At 45.3% G+C, this 25823-nt stretch overlaps 1 protein-coding gene across 1 annotated transcript in view; it reads right to left on the bottom strand.

Moving 5' to 3' along the window:
- Positions 1–25823, bottom strand: part of ARCN1 (archain 1 coat protein complex I subunit delta) — a 234454-nt gene that overhangs the window by 16496 nt on the left and 192135 nt on the right. Inside the window, exons 8-9 of the mRNA XM_086956714.1 lie at positions 21526–21634; positions 20540–20744 (exon numbers count right to left, since the gene is read on the bottom strand). Coding sequence (XP_086812840.1) covers positions 20540–20744; positions 21526–21634 — 314 coding nt within the window. The remainder of the gene's footprint in view (positions 1–20539; positions 20745–21525; positions 21635–25823) is intronic.

Here is a 25823-nt window from a genome sequence, read left to right as displayed (position 1 = left end):
ATCTGGATGCTGAATGTCGCCATGGCTCTGCGTCAAAAGCCTGGGCGTGAGGTGCAGCCTTTGATGCGGTATCACGGAGAGTTCTAGAAACGTGGTGTACCATGGTTGGCGTGCCCACGTCGGAGCAACCAGGATGAGAGTCATCGAGTGTTGCTTCAGTTTGCGTGCCACTAGCGGTATTAGCGGTGCTGGGGGAAAAGCGTACGCAAAGATGCCTGACCAGTTCATCCATATTGCATTTCCCTGAGACTGTGGGTGTGGGAACCTGGCGGCAAAGCTTTGGCATTTTGCGTTTTCCCTTGTGGCGAACAGATCTATCTCTGGATGACCCCACTGCTGGAAGTACGGTAGGAGTACTGATGGATGTATCTCTCACTCGTGCATCTGGTGGTTGTGCCTGCTGAGCAGGTCCACCATCTGATTGTCCTTGCCTGGGAGGTATTCTGCCATGAGGAAGATGTTTCTCTGAATGGCCAACTTCCACATGCTCTGAGCCAGATGAGACAACTGTGTAGAGTGTGTACCTCCCTGCTTCTGTATGTAGTACATGGAAGTCATCTTGTCCGTCCGGATCAACACTACCTTGTTGCACAAATGTACTTTGAATGCTTTCATTGCCATGAAGATAGCCATCAGTTCCAGGAGGTTGATGTGCATCTTCTTCTGCTGAGCTGTCCATAGTCCCTGCATTGTGTAGTGGAGTACATGAGCTCCCCGTCCCTGGAGAGATGCATCCGTCGTCAGTATAATCTGGGGCACAGGCTCTTGGAACGGTCGGCCCCTTCAAAGGGTTTGTGGGTTCCACCAATGCAGAGAGTTGTATGCGAGACCGGTCACCAACACTAGGTCTTTCAATTGTCCGTGAGCCTGATTCCACTGACGTGCCAAGCACTCCTGAAGCGGACGCATGTGTAGTCTCGCGTGCAGGACTATGAAGATGCAGGAGGCCATCATGCCTATCAACTGCATGAACACTCGTGCTGGAAGCGAGTGTTGTGGTTTGAATTTCCGTATCAGCAATTGCACGCGGTTGATCCTCACTGAATTTGGCTGTGCTTTGGCTGCCAGAGTGTCTATTGTCGCGCCCAAGTACTGCCGTAGGTGGGCGGGCTGAAGGTGGGACTTTGGATAATTCAGTGAAAACCCCAGATTGTGAAGAAGGTGAATGGTGTGGGACATGTGGGTGGCACATTGCTGGGCCGAGTTTGCTTGGATAAGCCAGTCGTCCAGATAAGGGTAGACGTGAACGTTCTGTCTCCGTAGGTGTGCAGCCACTGTCGCCAGGCACTTGGTAAACACCCTGGGTGCTGTTGTCACTCCGAAAGGGAGGACCTTGAACTGATAATGCTGATTCTGAATGGTAAATCTGAGATATTTTCTGTGTGACGGGTGTAGCGGTATATGGAAATATGCATCCTTCAAATCTAGTGTTGCGAGGAAATATCCCTGACTGAGTAACGGTAGAACCTGCTGTAATGTGAGCATGTGAAAGTGTTCTGACAGGATGTACTCTTTTAGGGGCCTGAGGTCCAGTATGGGTCTGAGGGACCCGTCCTTTTTTGGGATCAAAAAGTACAGCGAGTACACCCCTGTACCTCTTTGTTCCACAGGCACGAGCTCTATGGCTCCTTTTTGCAGCATGCGGACTACCTCCTGCTGCAATAACTGTATATGCTCTGCGGACATAGGACGGTGTCTTGGGGGTATGTTGGGTGGAGTGGATGTTAACTCCAGACAATAACCGTACTGGATAAGCTGCCTCACCCACCTGTCTGTAGTGATGGATTTCAAGACCGGCAGGAACTGTTGTAGTCTCCCGCCGACCGGTGTTATATGGTCGGGGGTTAGTGACAAGACGTCACTGTTTGTTAGTGGCGGAGGATCGGAAGTGGTCGTTTCCACGACCTCTACCCTTGGTGCTGTTTCCACGATAGCCACCTCTATTGTTCTTGTTGTAGGTGGTCTGCGTGCCTCCTTTATTGTATTGTGCCTGCTGGGACACTTGGCCTCTAGAAGCTCCTCTATTGTTGGAGCGACGAAAAGAACCACCCCTGAACTGCTGCGACTGTAGAGCCCCCATAGACTTTGCAGTCTCTGTGTCCTTTTTAATTTTTTCTAAGGTGGTGTCCACTTCTGGGCCAAACAAGTAATCAGGGTTAACTGGCTGATTGAGTATGGTGGTTTGTATCTCAGGCTTGAAGCCGGAGATTCTCAGCCAGGCGTGTCTTCGTAACATAACGCTTGTATTAATAGCCCTGGCTGCAGTGTCTGCTGCGTCTAGCGCACACTTAATAATAGATGCATTGGATATAAGTTTCCCTTCTTGTATTAGCATTTCTGCTGCCTCCTTATACTCATCTGGCAAATGTTGTCACAGGGTCTCAAGTGTATCATAATGAGCCCTGTCATATCTGGCTAGGAGTGCCTGTGTGTTGGAGATTCGCCAGACATTGGCCGCTTGAGCTGCCACCCTTTTCCCTGATGCTTCTAGCACTTTAGATTCCTTGTCAGGGGGAGGAGCATCACCCGTGGTCTGCGAGTTCGCTCTTTTACGAGCATTTGAAACAACCAGAGAGTCCAATGGCAACAGTCCCCTGATATACGTAGGGTCCACAGGTGCTGGTTTGTATTTTTTTTTCCAATTATGGGGTTTACCACTCTTGCCCTTGTAAAGATGTCTCCAGCGTGTTTCAGGACACCTTTAAGCATGGGTAGAGTCTTGACAGTTCTCTCTGAGGTCGAGAAGGTGTCAAATAAAAATTCCTCTTCAATAGGGTCAGCATGGAGTTGGACATCGTGATTTTTTGCTGCCCTCTCAATAAGTGCGTTAAACGCAGCCGTGTCTTCTGTAGGTGAGGTTTTAACAGCATAGGTATGACTGTCAGGGGCATTTTGAAGCTCCCTGGGTCAACAGTGTCTGCCCAGGGTTCCGTGTGGTCTTCTGGATCAGTGTCTACAGGATAACTGTAATCCTCATTGTCACCATCCCCTACATCCACATCTGAATGTGTGGGTGAAAGAGGAGCAGGTTCTTGTCCATATGGTTGCAGAGGTTCAAAAACAAGAGGTGATGTTGCAGAATCCCTCTTTTTCTTTAATGGAATTTTATACGACTCCATAGGCTGTTCTGGGGCGATCTTTCGCTTGAAAATAGAAAGTCTACCAGTCTCAGCGTCGATAAATTGCCTCGACTGATCTTCCTGCAGAGGCTGTCAATGCTCGGTGGTCCCTTCTGTAGTTGTAGGCTTTGGCCCCATGGACACCTTCTTGGCCACTTCGATGTCCGCCTTAGGGGCGAACGCCTTAGGTGCCACTGGCGGCGGCAGTGTAAACTTATTCAGTGCCGACTACTTCGGAGGTTTACTGACTGTCTTTGGGGGTTGAGTGGCCTTCGGTCCGACAGCAATAGCCTTCTTTTTAATGCGTTGCAGCTAGTCCGACACCTGCTTTGAAAGAGGCGGATGGGTGTGTTGACTCGACGGGGTCCTTAGAGCCACTGCTAGTTGAGGACTCGAGGCCTTTACTGCCCTTTGCTTTGTCGAGTCGACATTTAGGATCGAGAACGTTCTGAGTTTCGAGTCCCTTGTTTGTGTCTACGGTCTTCGGCGCTGACCTTTGGGTCGATGTCCTTGACCTTTTTCTTCGGTGCCCCGGCTTTCGGCTCTACACCCTTTAGCGACCTCCCCGGGTCGATAACACTCTTCTGTTTCGTCGGTGCCGATGGTTCAGAAGCCTTCGATCCGACCAAAGTAATAAACTTTCGGTTTCGATTTAGTTTCCGGTGCTTTCGGTTTTGTAGACACCAATGTTTTTGGTTTCGATTTTGATCGATCAACCGATGGCTCGTTGGAAATGTCCGTAGCCGGGCCTTGAGGCGAGGCTGTAAAACTATGCGTTTGGTCTTGGGTAAGGCCATGTGGCGATCCTTCGACCTGAGCCTAATAGAGTGTTTTAGTCTCGGCCCCCGTTCCAACGGTTGGGCCTAGCTCCTCGCTCGAGCTATCTTCTACGGTCCCAAAGGCCTCATCGTCGTCTCCTACCGCGTCGACGTCTTCATTATGGACCATTTCCACATCTGTGTCATAACTGGAGTCGATCTCCGATGAAGGATCAGACAGGTTCTCTTGAACTTCCTGCTCGACTCCCTCATCTTCCTCGGCATCGAAGATGTTCACCGGGTCAGGTGTCGTCTGCTGGGCCTCCTTCCGCGCCGAAGGCGAATTGTTTTCTTGGAGCGGAACCGAGAACAAGCCATACAGATGGCTTAATCGTGATCCGGAGACAGGCACTTGTTGCACACCGGGTGGACATCTATGTGAGGATACTTGGAGTTGCAAACGGGACATCTCTTGAACGGGCTCTGTTCCATAATGGATCGTCGATAAGGCCACTGGCGTCGACCGGGCCTTTAGTGCTGAAAAGCCACGCGGCTCTTCTGGACGTCCGGCTCGAGGATAGAGTTGGAACAAGTCCTGGGCACCGATCGCAAAGACAATACCGACGATAACTAAAGGCCTTTTGGCCAAATATAAAGTTTTCTATCGATTCCGAACTTGAGTTAACAAATATACATCCAAACCCAATGGGGGCAAAAACAATCTGAGGATGGAGAGAATGCCCATGCGCACTGTAGTCCAGGGGAGGAGCCACCTATCTCGTGATACTTCGAATACTCTTCCAGGACAACAATGTGCAATCATCCGGACCCAACACTAGGAGGCGATCTATGCACAGATATGAATTCAGCAGCCCACATGCCTCGAACATATAATTTCTACAATACATCAGCCAATACAGGGATGTCCCTAGTTTGGCTGACATGTTTAAACGTGCCCCAACAAGCTAGAGACCTTCGATCTAATGACAGGAGACAGATTTAGATCTATAGCCAGGTCTACTGTATCAGGCTCTGAACTAGACCCTCTACCTCTTAGAATGTAGCAGTGCCTAGCCAAGGATTTATTTCCAACATTACAGATTCGTAGTAATCGAACATTAGAAACGTGACTAGTCCCTCAGGCCCGGAAAAAAGCAATATCCACTCCTTTAATTAAAAAAATTCCACAGCGGATCCCCTGGTGCTCAGTAATTTATACATTAATCTCAATTACATTTTCCAAGGAAAATGCTGGAACGATATGCAAGTAAAGAGACTGTCCAGTCACCTTGAAGATCAAAATCTTTTATAACAATTTAGCTTTAGGACAGCTCATGGCACTGAATCAATGTTGGAAATGGGTATGGATGAGTAGCAGAAGACAGTGGGCAGGTGTCAAACAGCGGTTCAGATACTACTTGACCCATCAACTGCTTTTGACACTGTTAATCATACAGTACTACGGTCAACACTAGTAAAGACTGGAATAGCCAGAAGAGTGATGAAATGGATTGAATCTCCATTGAATAGGAAAGGAAAGCCACCCTACCCCCTAGCTATGAAAGAGCTTCACTGGCTTCCAATAAAGGAAAGGATAGCATTCAAATCACTTTGCATAGTTATAAAAGCATTTTGACAAAACTGCTGCAAAAGAAATGAAACGATATGTATCTCCAAGAAACTTGCACTCGTCCACTGCAAATTCTCTCGGTATTCCTACATTTCAAAAAGAAGACCGGGAGGGCAAGAGCTCTCAGTAAAGGTGGCACAGCTCTGGAAAAAACTACCAGCACCATCAAGAAATAGCAAGGACCTCATGTAATTTAGGAAACCACTTAAAACATGGTTATTTCCATGTAATTATGGGTAAAGGTTCACCTAATGAACAGTAGATTTCTAGAAGAGGCAAGCGCCAGGATACATATGAAGTGATAGTCGCGCTCTATAAATATGTATTAATAGTTATAAAGGAACTGAAAATGAAGGAAATTAAGTATTTAACAGCCATGCTTCAAATGCTTCCCCCTGTACTTTCTTACAAAAAGGATGGCAAGCCAAGTTATTTAAAGAGCATGTACTTCACAATGGCCAGTTGAAAAATAATTGCATTGTAGCCCTAAATATAGCCCTTTAAGGAAGGTACAGCAGATGAATGATATTCAATATTCTTCAGATTATTGGACAAGGGCAGGATCAGTGGAGTCACAACATCAGAAATCATTAATCCACAACGCTGCTTAAATTCTAGGTGAAGGATCTTGAAGAATTCCGACAGGCAGTCAAAACTTTATTCTGCCGCATTTTGACCATGAAAGCACATTTACACACAACAATAAAGGGACAGATAAAACTATGCAATACACAATAATAAAAAGAGCCGAACCAATATTTCATATCCAATCACTGTAAGGCAGTTTCTACCCCCTTATATATTTTTAGGTCTCGTGGCGATTACAGCGCGAAGCGCTGTCTTGCCAGAGACCTATTGTGAGCGACGCAGCTTTCCAGGAGACAGCACCTGGCCGTGCGCATTTCCTCTCCGAGAAGGCAATCGGAGCGGGCCACGCGCACACGAACGCGCTCGCTGTGGCCAGCTCCTGTCTCCTGGGAAGCTCCAACACCACACACGCATGCGCATACACAGAGACACACACACGAGCGCCCATGCACGCACACATACATACAGAGAACCCCCCTCCCCCACAGACACAGACACACACGCGCAACACAGACACACACGAGTGCACCGAGATCCCCCCTCCCCCCTCTACAACTAAGGCCCACTTACCGCCACTCCGGACTTCAGACGCCACCGCGGGGCACTCCCTCTGGCATGGGAGCCCCGCATCACCATTGCTCCTCTCCTAGCCAGCCACTCCGTGGGCACGAGCTTCCAGAAGGAAACAGAAGTCCCGCCTCACTGTAGTTTTCCCCACGCGCACCACAGCACCAGCGGTAAGCGGGCTTCAGTTTCACCAAGTCACTTATTAGATCTACTGATAAGGACAGGTGTTTATAGAATAGCGAAATAATGATTATATTGATAGGTGCTAATTGGAAAGCTCCGTTGTTCTAAATAGGGTGGCAGAAAAAAGCATTTCATAGCAATTAACGCCCAGAAGGACAACTATATCTCGAGTGCTGGCTTTAAATGAGACACTTTGAGAAAGCAGTCGTTTTTAAACACCAATGTCGGTTATTTATTGCGATATGTATTACCACTGCTGAGTAACCATGAATGTGATGGTCATGAATCATGGGCTGCCAATGGCTCTCCATACATTTTTTACTTTACATAGCGCTCCTTTTTCGGGTATAAACGTCATAAACAAAGGTTTTTTTTACCAGAACACCGAGACAAGAATGGGTTAAATGCGCGCAGCAAAACAGAAGGACACTGCTCCTCTGTTCCATCACTGTAACCTGCGTGAGGCAGTAAGCAGTGTTTTGTCACATTAATTAGGTGGACTTTTGTAACAACCTGAAATGTCACCTTTGCGCTGTACTAAGGAATACATGCACATTGGAAAGCTCAGTTGTTCTAAATAAGGTGGCAGAAAAAAGCATTTCATAGCAATTAACGGGCAGAAGGACAACTTTGTCTCGAGTGCTGGGTTTAAATGAGACACTTTGAGAAAGCAGTCGTTTATAAACACCAATGTCGGTTATTTATTGCAATGTTAAGAAAGGCGGAGTGATGGCTATCTCAATTTCTCCTGTCTTTTAGCAAGTGACTGACTAGTGTGGGCATGATTCTGTGGTGTTGCTCACACACGTATTACTTGTGCACTAACAAGCAAGACTAGCACTCTATATTACTGGCAACTTTGCTTCGCATAAGCAACAGCTAACCATTCACAAACAATGTTTATATACTAATTGCAAATAATAAAAATAATTAAAAAAAATTATGCAAAGCATTGTCATTTACAATGCCAGTAACTCAAACTTTAATGCTGCGAGACCTATTGCATTGTAAATGCTTGTTAACTTTGTCAAGACATAGCTACAGTACAGTCGTAGACCCAGGTTCAGTGCCTATTTAAACTTTTTCCTTCGACGTATAGCCCCTGCTAAGAAACTCGCGACCCCATAACAAATCAAAGGTGAAGACAGCATTTGTAGATGTATCAAAGCAGGCCTCACTTGGACAAAATAGCAATTTTTTTTAAAATGGTAGGATGTATTTTGTCCGGAGATCACTAAAAAAACCACAAAAAAAAAATCGTCACAAGAGCAGGGGTTTAGGGTCCCTGGCTAAGATAAACCCTTGGGGACCGTGAGACGTAATGAATATAGTAAAATCTAATTAAAATAAAACGATGATGTGGTCTTTAAATAAAAGACCAGAAAGGTTGATCGGAGATCCCTGGACCTAATATTATATATTACAGTATCGTGGGTTTATAATAACTTCCGGGTTTTTCCTTTCCACCATCCTTCTAGTTAAAAATTGTCTTTTAATATCTTTCACCTCTTCATGGTACATCTGTCTGAGATGCGTAATTAGCTCGGGACACTCTAGTTTTGCTAACTGCTGAGATATGTAACCTAAGCAGGGAATGTCTGCAGTCCTAACTAGCCTCATACAATCTTCTAGGATGATTTGATGAAGGGAAGAAATGGGGCTGGATCATATTTTTAGCCACGAAGTTATGGAGTTACTGCCATGCAATCAGAAATGTATCCCTGCATTAATTCTTCCAGTACATAAAAGAGGGGGTACAGGGGAGGAGGGGGCAGCTAAAGGCGACATTACTCATTGTAGACCTTCAATCGTCGTCGTAACGATTTGCTTCCCAGTCTCCTGGCAAACTTCATAGTTGCTCCTGCTGCTCTAGACCGGGTATTTTTCTTAGGTGTACGCTTTGCCACCCATGACCCCCCCCCCCCCTTCATCAAATAGAATGCCCACATTAGAAAATGTTGCGACATTGGTCAATTCCCCACCTTTGCATATAAGCATACGCTTGTCACTCTTTGAATTCCTTGAACAGGTGTATACTCTGAGGAAGACAGACTAAGCAGGCACTCAAAAGAAACTATTTGAGTGCAGCCAGAGTTCTACATCTAGGGTGTGCTAAATGTGTGCCCCAAAAATATCTAGGATAAAAGAACCTGAGAACTTGTGGCCCATCACAGATGCTCCTTTTTGGCTAAAGACCAACCATGCATGTGCTGTGCTTACATTGAAAGGGGACAGAGGTCGACCTATCGCACACTCAGTAGTGGAATGAGACTGAATTTGTAGACCAGGGAATGAAGTTAGAAAACAAATGGTCAATAAATTCCAAGACAAAGATCACGTCCAGACAACATTCTTGTGTTACACCCATCTCCAGGAACGGTACAGCCGATGCAACAGTTAGCAGATGCTCCCAATGAAAAAATGTACCCCCAAACTCTTCGTTCACTGAACACTTCTTTATATTTTAAGTAAGTCCTGCAATTTGCACCAACTACAAAGTTCATTCCATTTTCCAGTCCTGTCTGATTTCAGGACAACCTCAGAGACAGGTCATCTGAAACCGCCACAAGCACAGCCTTAGTCTAATTTCTAGAGCAGACATGACGCTGGCAACTTTTCCATTCCTTGAAATCTTGTAAGTGACTTGTAATAAAGTATTCCAAAATATTTAGAGCCACAGAAGCTCCAAAGTTGAAACCCTTGCATCTAAAGAACGCTTTTAAAACAGATGGAGAATGAGCTTTCAAACCACAAAAGAACCATTGTGAGGCTAAGAGACAGTTTGACAATGTTTCTAAAAATGGGAGGATTAAGCAGGTTTCCAAGTTACTACGCACAAAGTCATCATACACAGAATAAAAATGTAATGTAAAATACAGCTCTGCAAAGCTGATTGTTGGAAAGGGTGGTCTTCAGAAGCCCCATCTAATACATACAGACAAATCCTGATACTGAATGCCAGGGGACGGGTTTGAAAGTATCATTTGGATATATACTTTTCAATATAGTTATCAGAGTACTACTCCTACTAGTAACCGTTTCGTTTTGCAGCATGAATCTTTTTCTGCGTTCACATGCTGTGCATTTGATTTACGTAGTGGTGTCTGAATTCCTTAGAAGGGTTGGTTGAAATGTGGAGAAGTTGGCAAATGGGTGATGTAGCACTCTACCACCAATGCTTCCTTGTTTATCTGGATGTCCATGCAGTAATCGTTCGTAAAGGTGTGTGGGGATGACCAAGTAGCAGTCATGCAGATGTCGCCAAGGGGTAAGTTTGCTAGGAACACTGGGGTTGAACCGTTCTTCTTGGTAGGAATGTACCCTGGGGAGAGTGGGTGAAGTTTTTCCTGCATTTGTGTATAATGTTTGGATAGTTTCCGCTATCCATCGTGCAATCGTTCCCTTAGAGGTTTACCTTTCCTTGCCATTGCAATGTAGATGAAGATTTGATTACCTTTCAGAACTGCTTTAGTCTCTTGAAGGTAGTACAGGAGTGCTCTTCGCATGTCCAAGGAGTGTAGTGCCCTTTCTGCCTGTGACTTTGGACCCTGAAAGAAGGTACATAGTTGAATGACTTGGTTGGCATGTAATAGTTATCCTGCCTTTGGTTTGGATTGGGGGTTTGTTCATAGGACGACTTGGTACTTTTGGATTTGAAGGTATGGCTACTGGATTGTGGGAGCTTGTAGCTCACTAAATCTGTGGAGAGACATGATCGAGATTATGAACGCTGTCTTTGGGGTTGAAAACTTCAACTCAATCTTATGCACTGGCTCAAATGTTTCTGTCATCAGTTATATGAGAGCTCTGCTCAGTTTCCTCACTGGCATCGGTTCTGCTCTTGGTGGCGTCACTGATTCTTCCAGAAATCTTTTCACTGCTGGGAGAGTAAAGATACTGTTCCCTGTTATTCCTCTGGCGTGTGCGACAATGGCAGCCATGTGGACCTTTAGTGAAGCATAGGTCAAGCTGCTGTCCTGTAGGTCGGCGTGGTATGTTAGCTATACCGTGCCCTGTTTTTCTTCTAGGTTTTTGTGGTCCCTGCACCAGTGGATGTATCTAATCCACGTGGCTGTGTAGCACTTCCTAGTGCTTGGCTTTCAAGCCTTTTTCAGGATTTACATTGTTCTGTGGGAAGCTATAGGTGTCCAAGCTCTAGGTATTCAGGAGCCACTGCTAGATTTAGAGTGGATGGGTCTGGGTGACACACTCCTCCGTTTTGCATAGTTAACAGGTCCCATGTTGCTTTGATCGGTATGAAATGTCCTCTGGAAAGCTCTAGCAGGTCCAATTATCAGGTCTGTCTGGTCCACTGCAGGGCAAGAAGTGTGAGTGACACCCCTGGCTGTCTGGCCTTATCTATCCCAATTGGGATCAGGGGAGAGGGTGGAAAGACACATGCAAATCTCACTGACCAGTCTAATCAACAAGGCATTCCTATCAGATTGGTAGTGTGGTAATCTGGACGCGAAGTCTTGGCATTTTGTGTTTTCTGGACTTCCAAATAGGTCTATGCTTAGTGTGCCCAGTGCCTAAACATGCTGTCCAGTACTTACTGCTTTATCTCCCATTCGTGGGGGGTATTTTCTTGTCGGCTCAATTTGTCTTTCTCTGTGTTCTGAGTCCCCAGGAGGTGTACTGTTACTAGGGGCGTGCTTGGTTTGCTCAACCATTTCCATATCTCCCGTGCTAGTCTCAACTTTGCTCCTCCCTGCTTGTTGAGGTAGAATATAGTCGTCGTGTTGTCCGTTTGGATAAGCACTCTGTCCCCTCGCACAACCCTGGAAGGCTTTGAGTACTAGGAAGACCGTCTTTAGTTCCAGGTAGTTTATGTGCTTCACAGCGTCCGTAGGAAACCAGAGTCATCGGACTTTCAGATTGTTCATGTGTGCTTCCCGGCCTTGTGGGATGCATCCATCTATATGGTCACAGTGGGAGATGGGAATTTTATAGGTCTCCCTATCCTCACATTTGTCAGGTTCCATTTTATTCCTTTTCAACCCTATCTCGGACAGCCACTAGATCCTCTCCGCAGCTTGTCAACATCCACTGCAGAGTCTCCTGCTCTTGGAGTGGTGATGAATTCTCGTGGTTTATGGTCAACCCGAGGTATTGTAGCATGGTGATTACTCAGTGAGTGTCCTTGTGGCATTTTTGTTTCGAGTTTGCGTTTATCAGCCAATCGTCCACCTATAGGTAGACGTGTATGCCCTGCCTTCTCAGGTGTGCTGCCACTGTCGTTTGGCATTTTGTAAACACTTTGAGCTGATTTAATGAAAGAGTAGAATTTGATAAAAAATAGACTGTATTTTGATATATGTTTAGACACCACAAGGAAAAAGATTCACCAGAGTGTTCCAGAGGTATAGAATTTACAAGGGATAGTAAAACAAAGCATTTCAATCAACCACGAGCAAGCATTGGCAAATGCAACAAATCTGACACTTAAAACCGTTTTAACTAAAACATTTGTGCTAGTTGCTTTTAAAAAAAATATATTTTTATTAGGTATTTACCCCTCTCCCCCCACCCCCTCCCCCCTGGCTGCATGGCACTTTACAAACAAATACCGTTATTTTTCTACATACATATATTCAATAATTGCAAAAGATGAAGTTTCACATAAGGAAATGCATAAAGAGCATACGCAGAGCACCCATTGAGAAAAAGAAATTAACCATTCAATCTTTCCACCATTCTATCTTTTCTTCCAAGTTTCCATAGGTCCCCATATTGTTAAACCTAGTTTCCTCCCCCTTTTACCTTTCCTTGCATACATCTCCCTCTCCAGGTTATATATAGAAAGTAGCCTGGCCAGCCATTGATGAAAAGTGGGGGGTACCAGATCTTTCCAAGCTGTCGCCACGCAGTCTCTCAACACTGCCACTGCTATAAACAGGACGTTATTCGCTACACATTGCCCATCCACTCCCAGGACTACCCTTGCTGGCGACAGTACTGTAGTGATACCCATCGCATTTTCCAAAAACTTTTCAATTTCCTTGTGTAAGGGGAGTAATATTGGACAGGTGGCAAACGTGTGTCACCCCTGCTTCCGAACTATTACAACGCGGGCATGTGATTCCGGAAGTACCTCCCCATTGTGCAATTTTTGCTGGCGTGTAATAAGGTGAGAAAATAGTTTTGCAGTGTTGCGCCTGCAAGGCTGCGCAGCACAGTGTATTCCTCCCTAATTCTAATGAAAGCTGAAAGTTTTCCTGCCCTACCCCCAATCTCTCTAACCATTTATCTCCTTGTTTCCCTATATCATGCTCCCTGCTTTCTAGTAACTCAAAATAAATTCTTTTGATTGTGCAATCCCCTTGTTTCGCGACATATTCCAGTAAAGCATTTTCCTTAAATCCCATCGAACCCCCCATTTTTGTGGCCAAGAAAATCCGCACTTGTAAGTATTTATAAAAACTTTGTGGCAACACCATATAATTGCTGTATCTCCGAAAATTGATACATTCCCTGTTCTCCCATCAAGTCCTTAATACTCACAATGCCCTTCTGACCCCACTCTCTAAACACCGAGTCAGCGAATCTCTCTGCCGGTAAAGTTTTGTTATCAAATAATCGTGTAAAGGCATTATATCTTCCCAATTCATATTTCTTTTTAAATGCGGACCATATCTTATATGCCGCGATCAAAGTTTTAAATTTCATCCTCTTGTAATAGTTAAATTCAGTGTACTTTAGAAACACGTTTTTTATTTTTCCCCCCATCAAAACTGCATACACCGAAGTAGCCTCTCCTACTTGTTCTGGTGCCCCCCCCCCAATTAGTTCAGTCATATATTGAAGGGCCGCTCAGTGATACATTTTAAAATCTGGGACTGCCCATCCACCTTTCTCTCTAGGGAGTGTCATGTATCTCAGAGCCCGCCTCGTTTTCTCGTGCGCCCATAGAAACCGGTTCACCATCTGCTCCAGAGCAGTATACCATTTTGGGTCGAATATTAACGGAATTGCCTGAAAGATGTATAATAATTTTGGCAACAGCATCATTTTTACTACGTTTGCCCGTCCCACTCCTGAGAAATGTAGGTTGTGCCATCTATCCAGATCTTTTTTTGCTTTTTTATTTATTGGTTCAATATTCCTTGCTACCACACTATCTAAATGTGCAGTTATTTCTACCCCAAGTTATATCCCTGAGTCTACCACTCGATTATCTGAGCACTGCACCTTGTTGTTTATAATATTTTGCGTTTTTGTTTTATTGAGGGAGAAACCAGCTATTCTACCAAACAATACGGCTTCTTTCTTGATTTCCCTTATCGCTTCTATGGGAGCCGACGATATAACATTAACGTCGTCGGCATATGCAGTACTTGGTCTTCTCCTCTCAGAATTAACCGGTGAGATTCCCCTATTTCCCATGAATCTACGCAGCAGCGGGTCCAAATACACAGCGAAGAGCAGCCGGGAACATGGGCATCCCTGTCTAGTGCCCCGCTTGATTTCTAATACATTCGTATATTCCCCATTAACCCTCACCCGTGCTGTTGGAGCTTGGTAAAGCACCTGTATGGCCCGTATGAATTAGTTCCCTATGCCAGCCCCCAACGCAGAGATGACCAGAGTAGTCCCAGGAGACTCGGTCAAATGCTTTCTCTGCGTCTAAAAGCATAACCGACATTGGGTCTCCTGAGACTTCTGTGGCGTCAAATAATGTAATGACTCTCCGTATGGGTTCCGCTGTCCCCCTACCTGGGATGAAACCGTGCTGCGTTTGGCTCTTCAAACATGTCGTCGGGGATCGAAGCTGACGAACGAGCCATAGTTCTCCAGGCTCGTCGGTCCCGAACGGTCTTCTTGGAGCGGAAAGAGGCACACGCCGAACAGTCTTTGGCCTCGTGCTTCGGTGAAAGGCAAAGGTTGCATACCTCATGTAGGTCGGTGTGTTGAAACTTCGACCCACATTGAGGACACTTCTTGAATGGCGTTCTTTCCATGAGCCAGAAAGCAAGGCCTAGGTAGGCCCGAAGGCCTTCGTCGACGACCGGAATCGAAGACTTCGAAGTGGTAGAGAATCGCGTCGATGTAGCGCGATCGAAACAATACCGTCGAACTGGGTGAGGATTGCGCGCCGAAGGAAAATCGGTTCCAAACTGGAGCGCAGGAAACACTTCCGAGCCCGATGGCGGAAAAAAACCAAAAAATCCGAGGATGGAGCCGATGCCCATGCGCAATGTGGTCCTAAGGAGGAGTCACCCATCTTGTGACTTCCAAAGAACTTTTCAGGACAACAACAAACTGCAAACATCCGGGCCCAACACTAGGTGGTGATCTATGCACAGTATGCAATCTGCAGCTCATATGCCTCGAACATGCGCTCTGGGCAGGATGCGGTTGGTAGCTAATGGACAACCAGATACTCTCCCTCCGGATGACCACTTCCTGTGAAGTGTGGCATCTGGGCATCACATGATTCACCATTCTGCCCACTTTCAATATGGCAGGACCCCTTTCCTGGAGTTTCGAGCTCCCTTGCCCAAACATGGTGTGGCTACCAGAGGGACATGCCACTGGAAAACCGGTTTAACAACTGGCTTTCCCTTTGCCAACCTGTCTGCCTAAACAATAGAGCAGCCCCTCTTCCGAGTATTCCCCATTTGCCCTTCAAAGGCGGCATCACCTCTGAAAGTCACCGTTTGGGCTAACACCTGTGTGGACTCTTGCAGGGGGAAGAAACACCTTCTCCAGTGGCAGGCCTCTATGGTTACCTTTCCTAGGAGTCATTAGCACGTCTCCCCAGGAAGACAAACGGCTATCTGCAGGGCAGACCCCTGAGTTAAACTGTACATGGGCACTGGAAACCTTGGGAAAAGAAAGTGGCAACTTCTAAAGTTGCACTTTTCCCACCAGTGACATTAAATTCGATCTAACCATTAATTCAGATTTGATGCACTGATTCTTTTGATACCTTATAGTACCAACTTTAGTAGTCCCATCCTAAAGTTAGCAGAGCTAAGGTGTCAGTCTGTAACCCTGTACTTGCCAATGGGGCTATCAGCCTTTCCACAGTAACAATTGAGGGCTTTTACTGCTGGAGCATGTAAGAGAACATGTTTCACTTTTTAAACATACATCACCCTGCCTTAGAGCTCATTAGGCTTACCTTAGGAGTGATGTAATATATTAACAAGAATTTGCAAAGCCAATAGGTCTCGTCTGTTTAAGCCATGTTGTACACTAGCGTGGCTGATGTTCCGCATGGCTAAGTGTTAGTGGCGTGGAGCGGAAGGGAGGGGCATAGAGTGGAGCAAAGTGTTGTAGATGGGAGTGTTGTAGAGTGTCCTGGAATGGCGTACAGTGGGGTGGTAGAGTGGACCCGCCCAGAGTGGAGTTGTCGTAGAGTGGAGCCCAATGTTTTATGCTTTACCTCATTCACTTAAGAATCAGCACTTTTGCAGCAATGTCTAAGACAAAAGACACCCTTGCGATATAAACTGCATACCATATGGCACTGATAATAGAAAATCTCTGCAAAACTTTGCAGCAAACAAATATCAGTTTCCATTAGGCTGGGTTCGATCAGAGTGAAAATTAACCGGTAATGCAATGAAAACTATCTTACAGTGAGCATAAAAACTTGGTATGGCTGATAAATAAGGTCAATCGGAAACTTCGTAAAACTTTGCAGATAAAAAGAAGTGTTCAACCCAAAGACAGGAAAGCGGACAAGAAATAATATGAGATGGTGATCACTTGAAAATTCAATTTGCACCAAGACTTCTACCCTCTTACTGAACAGTATAGCGGACATGGCCTTACACCAAAACCAGGCACATATTTTAGAGAGAAATACCCCCTTTGCTGCCAAATGTTTTCACAGTCCAGGTCCTCTAGGAAAAAAGATGTTCTTTTAAGCAAATGAAATATTACAATTCTATGTGGCTCTCATTTGTGTAATCAAGTGTGCTGAAAACTGTAAATGATGTAAAAGTTTTAAAAAAAGCAGGGAAGCAGAGAGAACTTTCTGCTGTGATGCATGTCGGTACACGTGAAATATGTTAAAACATAGTCTATGAACTCCTGGTGCATCCTTAAACTTCGCCGCCATCTCTATACATATTGGCGTGCATGAACCTCTGAGCTATTAAATAGAAAGCAAGTATTGTACGTTTTATTAGCGAGTAGCAGTTTTTTTTTAATGGTTATTGTTAATGTTAGCATGTTAAGTGATTTCAAATTAACAGGCACAGCAGGCTGGGTGGGAATAAATGAGAAAGAAAAGAGGCGGGGAAAGATATAGTACCCGAATCACATCGGAAGCAGCAGACTGGCACAGATTAAATTGAATCAATCTGTGTTTGGTCCGCGATCGACAGCAAGCACCAGAAGTGACGTTTCAGCTGCACTGGCCAATTAAGATGGCTGAAACGAAGAGTGAGGCTAAAGCAGACAATGGTAAGCAATGGGCAGGCTCCAAGACCTTTTTGTAAACAAACATGTCTCGCAAGCGAGATACAAGCACTAGCGCATGGGCACACAGACTCAACCCTAAAAAGGGAGGTTAGGGCAAAGTCTAGTTAGCAGTTTAAAACTACCCTTCCAGTCTGCAGTGGTAGAATGGGAGCCATGTTTTACCTTGTCCCACTGATGTGGCACAACAAGGGCTCCTGTCCTTGGGGGGACACTGACAGGCCCTGGGTATCCCTGGTGCCATATATTAGGAACTTACAAGTAAGTTATACTATGACAAATGGGGACAAGCCGATTAAGCATGCACCACTTGAAGGGGCAGAGAACATACACAGAGCACTGTTTAGCAGGGCTCAGGCCATTTCAGAGCCATTACACCAGTACCTAGTAGTCTAAATGGGTGCACAAAATGGGATAAACGTGCAAAAGTTAGTTTCCTTAAAAGTTATTACTAACTTGCTTACGTATCGGAGGTCTAGAGTGAGTGTCAAGTCTTGTTTTGGTAATAGGAAGAACGCTGTCTAGACAAGATCACCCGCTTCCCTTGGAGGGACTGTATGGCTTATTTTTTGAGAAATTCCTTGACCTCTTCTATCAACTGTGGAAGTTCCTGTTCCCTTACGGTTCTGGTCTGTGGAGCAACAGAAGACGAATGGTCTGGCGAGTTCTATGCAGTAACCGGGTCTAATTATGTTTAAGATCTAATTGTCTGACATGACTGACCTCCACTCCTAGAGGAATCCTTCTATTTCCCACCCTACTGGTGTCATGTGGCCGAACTGTGGGCTGTTAGTCTCATTTGGTTAGTCCACCATTTGTTGGCTGTCCTCTCCCTCTGGGTTTCCCACGAAAGGGCTGCCTCGCCAGGTGTTGCCACGGTTGTTGAGTGGGCTGGTGTCTGACTTGTTGGCTAAAGCCTTGCTGTTAGTGTTGTGGGGAAGGAAAGACACCTGCCCTGCCTGTTGGAGGTTCCCCTTCTCCTGAAGAATCCTCTGAAATGTAAGGCCCCATGTCCTTGGCTGTCTCATTATCCCGCTTTGTTTGCTGGAGCGCCTCATCCATGGCAGTCCCGAAGAGGGTTTACCCTGTGAAAGGCATGTTTATGACTGATGCCTGCACTTAAGCCTTGGATCCAGAGACCCTGAGCCATGCATGTCTGAGGATGGTGCCTGTGCACATCCATCTGCTAGTGGTATCTTCCGCATTCAGTGCTGATTTGAGGCAGGACTTGGCAATGGTTTTGTCCATCTGGATAACTGCTTTAGCTCTCTTTCTGAATTCCTCCTTAAGGTTCTGAAGAAGTCCTTCCATTTACTCCCATTGCTAGTGGCCGCGCCGGTTGAGGAGTGCATTGGAAGTCACAACTTTCCATTGCGTCGCCTATTACCTCTCCATCTTTCTACCCACCAGGTCCATTCCTGTGCTCTCCTTCTCTGGTGGTGAAGTGGCTGTTGTGGGAGCGTTATTCCTCTTCCTGGCTGTGGCCACTTTGAAGGAGTCTGCCAGAATGTTCCCCATGATGTATTGAAGGGTTTTGAGTGGAATGCTTATATTGTTTCCCCACTCAAGGAGTAACCCCTTTTGCAGGTTGCTTGCAAGCTTCCTTGGCATGATCCAGTATGCTGGAAAGCATGGGTAGGTACTGGATCACCTTCTGTAATGGCATTTGAGTCTTGAGGAGAAGCATTATTGCACCATCTCTTCCTCAAGCTAGAACCCACACTTACCTTCTGCCCTCTTGATTAGTCGATTGTACATGGACTGGTCATCCAGTGGAGAGGCCATCGAAGGATAGTGGTCGATACCTTCCTTGGGGGATTCGGCATTGAGATGGTCATTTGTCGAAATGCCCTTGCCGCTCCATCATGGAGGGTTTGTCGTCACATAGTCAAAGATGTCTTCCTGGTCCTCTTCTTGCGGCAACGGCATTGAGGGCACCTCATTGTCCACTATGTCGTCACCCAATTCCTTTGACACCAAAGATTTTCTGGAGATGCATAACACCTTCAGGGAGTCAAACTCCTTATGTTGCAGGAGTGCCGCTGTTTCCGCATAGAGTCTACGTCATTTCCTCTCGAGCAAGAGCAAGCTTTCAGCACCAGTCGATGAGGACAGTTTACCCTTTGAGGCAGCCAGTTCTTTTCCTTTATTCCCTCCTTTGTGCCTACTGGTGTTGATGGTTAGTTTGAAGGCTTGCCCACATCAGTGTCCTTTGGTCAGGACCAAAGGATGCAAAGAACATCTTTGTGTTTGTGACAACCTTCGGTCATCAAGTGTTTCAACGTTGATGTAGAGGTGGCTCTCAGGACTTTGGGGTCTTTTGTTACCTTCTGCCGCTTGGTCTTTTTTGCTCTCTCGACGTTGATGAAGCTCCATTCAGCGCCCAACTCTTCTCCTTGTGGTGGCTCGACTTCCTCGATGATTTCCTTGTCACTGGAGAGGTCCAGGCCTTTCAGAGATACTGAGAATGCCATCCATGATGTAGTGTGCCAGTGCTGTTACAATCTCTTTGTGAGAGACTTCAGTACAAATTAAGTGCAGGCTTCCCAGTCTTCGGCGCGGTGATCCTTCCAGAATCACATGTTACAGCTACAGACCTCGTGTGGAACTTGCGGTGGGCGTTATGGCAGAATTTAAAGAGAATGTTCACCATAGCCCCTAGCTGCCCTTCTCCTCTGCATTTTCCGGCCACGTCTTTCTCACTGATTGGGTTCCCCGTCAGGGTCTGGACTGCTACCATCCTCGGTCTTCAGTGATTTTCAGTTATCTCTCTCTCTCTCTCATAAATCTTTCAAGATTCTTCAGAGCTCCTTTGGTTTCGTCCACACCCAACAGCAGAAAAAAAGAATCTGAAGATGGCAACCATGCACAGGAACTTCTAGGGCACCGTCTGATGTGGCAAAGGGAATGTCCTTGCCACCAAATGATGGACGACAACGCTAACACAAAAAAAAAAGAGGGAAAATAGCGGGACAATACAAATCTGGAACCCACTACTAAATGGTAGAATAGATGCACAACATGTGAATCCAGAAAAGGATTCATGCTGCAAAACATGTCTTTTCTAGGTACAAGTCAATCAACTTGGTTACATATCCTAGCCTTGCCCTGCACAGCAATCACTGACTAAAAGGCATGGAAAGAAGATTTTTCTTTAATCAGAGCCTAATTGGAGATATTTGGAAACTCATCTAAAACATCTATTGGCACTGGAGGTGGGAGGAATAAAAACACTGAAAGGAAACAAGGACATCACGCACCTGTATGTTACAATAGTTCTTCTTAGACACGAAGGAGACATGTACGGGGAAGAAGTCATTGGGCTGCCCTGCAATGCTGAACTCCAGGCTACCATTTTTGTTCTTGGCATCAATCACCGGTAAGCACCACTCCAGTATGTTTCGTCGACTATCATGACGATAGTCTCCATCAATTTCCCCAATCACTGGGGAACCAACACCATGTCTGCAGAGAAAAAAAAGACTTACTAGTTGTAAACATAACTACCATAGCAGGAAGAAAAATCAACAAGGAAAATGCCATGACTCCTCGACAAATGTACCCATCTTCCAGTCCTCTATCACACATCTGATGGTACCATTTAAGAAGAGCACTTATTCTCTCTCTCACCATCCCCACACCTCCCTCCGCCTCTGGTAGAACACAACAAAAGAATATCAGATGCCTTGGTATCCAACACAAAGATAAATAGGCAGACCAATAAAGAAATCAATGGAACTCGCATATCTACAGCCCAAAAACTGCATGAGGAATAACTACTTAAGGAATAATCACACACACAGACTTCTAGAGGAGCACAAGAAAGATCAAAAGATGCTCCATGGGAAGACTACACAACCCTTTGCAAAGCTCCACAGAGAGAAATACTTTATGGTAGTGCAAACAGCTTGTGTGTGAAGAGCTGAACGAGAAATACTGCAGACTTCATTGGAAAGACACATTTCCTGCCAGAGTAAATCATGGCAGAAGTACCCCCAACTCAACAGGAAGCACACTCATCTATACATGAGAAACAGACAGGCTACTGCAGGAAAAAGGGAAATAAAATTGGAACAGGGATACAAACACACTCCGTCTACAAGGGTAAGATGGACTAATGCGCGTGTACATTCAGATTGATACGCAATCAGTGGAAGCACTCATTTGTCCGAAAGGCTTGCAGAATAATATGCAGATATGGGTCACATAAAACGCACAACTGTCTACCCATTGGTGCTATACGTACGGCAAGGGAATGGTAACGACCACGTCATTCAATTCCAGGTTTTCCTCCTGTAGTTCGTACTCAATGTTCACATCACAGCCATTCCCACTCTCCGAGGGCCAACAGTTAACTAAAAATGGGGGGAAAAAAATTGTAAGGAAACCTTCATACGGTGCCAATGAGAACGTTGTATAACTCTCTGCAACAGAGAAAACATTAGGAAACAGGGTTGTCAAATTCAATTGAAAAAAATGTGTTTAGCAGAAAGTTTTAGTCCTGTCAATGTAGTACATAACTGCATGTTTTATATTACGGTGTGAAGCACCCTTTCTGCTACAGATTCTAGCTGAGAAAAGAAGACAGGGAGCCCGACAGTTTGGTTAAGGTGGAAGGGGGACATTCGATTTGGGAGAAATTTGCACTAAGAAAGACACATTGTGCTTAAAAAATGTTATTTCAACAAGCTCAACCTGATGCTTCGTATTAGATAATAACCACACAGAATATTATTAAAACAGCACCAATGCCTGTTGCGAACAATCAAAAATTATACTAACATTTCTACCATAGTGAATTTGTCATCTAGCAATACAATACCCTAAAACCTACTTCTATGAGCTATAGGATGAAAGCATGGAGTAGCATAACATGAATCTAGAGTTTCTTGAGGAGAAGCAATGTACTGTATTACTGTTCACAGTAATGGGCTGTAATTATCAGTAGCCGGGAGAAAGTGTAGTCACAAAAAGAAAACCTCCATCAGCTTCTCTCCTCCCTGACCTGGCTCGGTATCAACTTTCAATGCAGAACAGGATGCTGTGGCAGTCTATGTCAGGTCTTTGGGTAGTATCTTGCTCAATAATCTGGGGCGAAGGACCTCTCCTACCAAGTGGTCACTTGACGGGGCTTTTCTACTGTGCTTTTTAAAATCTCTTTTTTTTTTAATAGAGTTTTTTTATATAGCGCAAACTTGACCGAGACATCGGGTATCAGAGAGCTGTACATGAGCACCAGTTTCGTTACAGATGAACACATTCATTTTTGTAAGGCACTGGAAGATTACATGATTTGCCCAGAATCACAGGATGTTGAGAGTCGTTGCTGAGACTCAAAACAGATTCCCCAGGTCCGAAGTCGACAGCTCTTGCCATAAGGCTACATCCTCTCCCCCAAATCATTGCTTAAATGATAAGGGGATTTTCTGACATAACCTGAGGATTATCTGACATAACTTGTATGCACCAATGTATTAGTCCTACATGCATTACAGACAAATAAGGTATAGACATGTCAACTCACACTAGATTGTTTATGTTATTATCTGCCCTTCAAATGGAGATAGCAAGGCATTTGTCCCAGACTGGTCTCAGATTGATGTCACATCAGGTGTGTTATTGATGTAGCGGTCTGAAGGACTTGACGCTTTCACCGGTTCTTGGAAGGAATATGCTACTTACCAGTATGCATCTGTTCTTGGCATGTAGGGCTGCTGACATTCATATCTGTGCATAGATCGCCACCCAGTGTTTGGTCCGGATGATTGCACATTGTTTTCCTAGAAGAATCTTCGAAGTATCACAAGATAGGTGACTCCTCCCCTGGACTACAGTGCGCATGGGCATCCTCTCCATCCTCAGATTGTTTTTCGCCATCGTGGCAGAGATGGAGATAGTAAAGTAAGAGATAGCCATGCAAAAGATAATGCTGCAGCTGCTACAGGCACCGGGGAGCAGGGTGGGCGATATGAATGTCAGCAGCCTTACATGCCAAGAACAGATGCATACTGGTAAGTAGCATATTCCGTTCGAGGCATGTGGGCTGCTGAATTCATATCTGTGCATTGACTGAATAGCAGTATCTCCTCTAGCGGTGGTTACCTGTGCCAGCTGCAGCAGTTTGAAAAAGAGTTTTGAGGACAGCCTGGCCTAAAGCAGCTTGCTGCTTTGCTTGCACGTCTACACAGTAGTGTTTTGTGAAGGTGTGTATGGTAGTCCATGTGGCTGCTCTACATATGTCTTCAAGAGGAATATTCCCTAGGAAAGCCATGGATGCCCCCATTTTTCACGTAGAGTGTGCTCTCGGGGGGACAGTTAAAGTGCGTTTAGCCTTTTGATAGCATATTTGAATGCATTTAACGATCCATCTGGCTATTCCTGATTTTGATATTGGATTTCCTTTATGTTGTGGTGAAAAAGCAACAAATAATTGCTTTGTCTTCCTAAATGATTTTGTTATGTCCACATAATAAAGCAGAGCTCTCTTTACACCCAGTGTGTGTAGGGCTCTTTCAGCTACTGACGGTGGATTTTGGAAGAACACTGGCAGCTCTATTGATTGATTAATATGGAAGTTGGATATGACCTTTGGCATAAACTTAGGGTTTGTTCTAAGAACTACCCTGTTAGCATGTACCTGCATGAAGGGTTCTTGAATGGTTAGTGCTTGTAACTCGTCTGAGTGAGGTAATGGCAATTAAGAATGCCACCTTCCACGTTAAGAATTGCAGTTTGCATGAGTGTAGAGGTTCGAAAGGAGGTCCCATAAGAAATGCGTTTCTTACCTGTAACTGCAGTTATCCAGTATTGGTATCTTTCATAGATTCACATGCCTGAATCATTCCCCGTCGTCGGGGTGGGAGTCCCCGGTACATAAAAGAGTAATGTCAAAGACATATACATAGTAATAGGCCAGAGGCCTCTCATTAGTAACATATCCATGTCCTTTTGTAAAAAGGACCAAACTTTGGCGAAGAGCCAATCAGATATCACCACCCTCTAACCTTCCTGGAAGGAGCCCTAGTCCCTCAGATTTTCGTAAGCACAGTGCTAAGTAGTACCTACTGAGAGAACCAAGGTGTGCCCTTCCAGGGGAGGTGGGTGGGTGACATGTGAATCTATGAAAGATACCAATACTGGATAACTGCAGTTACAGGTAAGTACTGCATTTCTTATCCAGTATTAGGGGTATCTTTCATAGATTCACATGCCTAAATCAGAGTAGCAAGTAATCCTCAGCACATTTTGTATGGTACAACATGTAAAATCACTGGATATTAGAATACCAATTGTGAAATATAACAAGTACTCAAAATACCATATAAAAAAGAAATGTGCGAATATACAGTAGGATGGAGGGATGAAAGAGAGAAGGCTCACCTCTAGTGAAATAGATGACGGAGCACAGCTTGTCCTACTGCTGCATCTTTCATAAATTCTGAATCCAAGCAGTAGTGCCTGGTGAACGTATGTGGTGTCTTCCATGTCGCCGCTCTGCATATGTCGATATTGGGCACTCCCGCAAAGAGCGCCATTGAAGTGGAGACAGCTCTGGTTGAATGAGCTCGAACTTTAGAATGCAGAGGATGACCTGCCTGGTGATGGCAAAAGGTAATGGCTGCAGAGATCCAGCGAGAAATGCTCTGCTTAGTTAAACGAAGACCCTTTCTGGGCCTGCTGAAGGCAACAAAAAGCTGGTCGGATTTCCGAAACTGTTCTGCTCGGTGGATGTAGAACTTTAAACAGCGTTTGAGGTCTAAAGAGTGGAGAGACCTCTCTGCTGCTGGAAGTGGATTTGGGAAGAAAGTCCGCAAGACAATAGGTTCATTCAGGTGGAAAGTACACGGAACCTTCGGGATGAATTTAGGGTTGGTCCGTAGAATAACTCTGTTCTGTTTAAACTGCAAGAAAGGATCCTGAATAGAGAAGGCTTGCAGCTCACTTGCACGCCTTGCTGATGTTAGCGCTAGTAAGAGAGGTTTTCCAAGACAGATATTTGATGTCAGCTCTGTGTATTGCTCAGTTGAGCAAGCAGAATGTTTAGCTGCCAGGTGGGTGGTAAAGCTCTCATCTGAGGGAATGTCCTGAACAGGACTTTTAGGAATTGTTTACCCAGCCTATTGGACCAGAGGGAAGTACCAGATGACGAACGCCTGAACCGAGATATGGCCGCTAGATGGACTTTAATAGAGGCATGGGCCAATCCAGAGTGTGCCAAATGGAGTGGGTAAGGTAGAATTTGTGCAGGTGTTGAAGAAAACGGGTGTATTTTGTTTGCCTTACACCATACACAGAACCTTTTCCACTTTAGAAAATACGTCTTGTTGGTACAGTCGGCCCGAGCCTGGGCTAAGACTGCCCTGCATTCTTGAGGTATGTCTAGGTTAAGAAACTCTCTGAACTCAGGAGCCAAGCCGACAATCTGAGAGATGCTGGATCCGGATGCTGGACTTGTCCCTGGTTCATTGTGAGGAGATTCGGGCAAGGCTTGAATAGAATCGGCAGTTCCAGCGACAGGAGATGAAGCTCTGTGAACCAGTGCTA

This window comes from Lissotriton vulgaris, chromosome 2_1 (assembly GCF_964263255.1).
Source record: "Lissotriton vulgaris chromosome 2_1, aLisVul1.2, whole genome shotgun sequence".
Taxonomy (NCBI): Eukaryota; Metazoa; Chordata; class Amphibia; order Caudata; family Salamandridae; genus Lissotriton; species Lissotriton vulgaris.
Note: the sequence above shows the minus strand (reverse complement) of the source record. Positions and strands in the feature narration are given on the sequence as shown.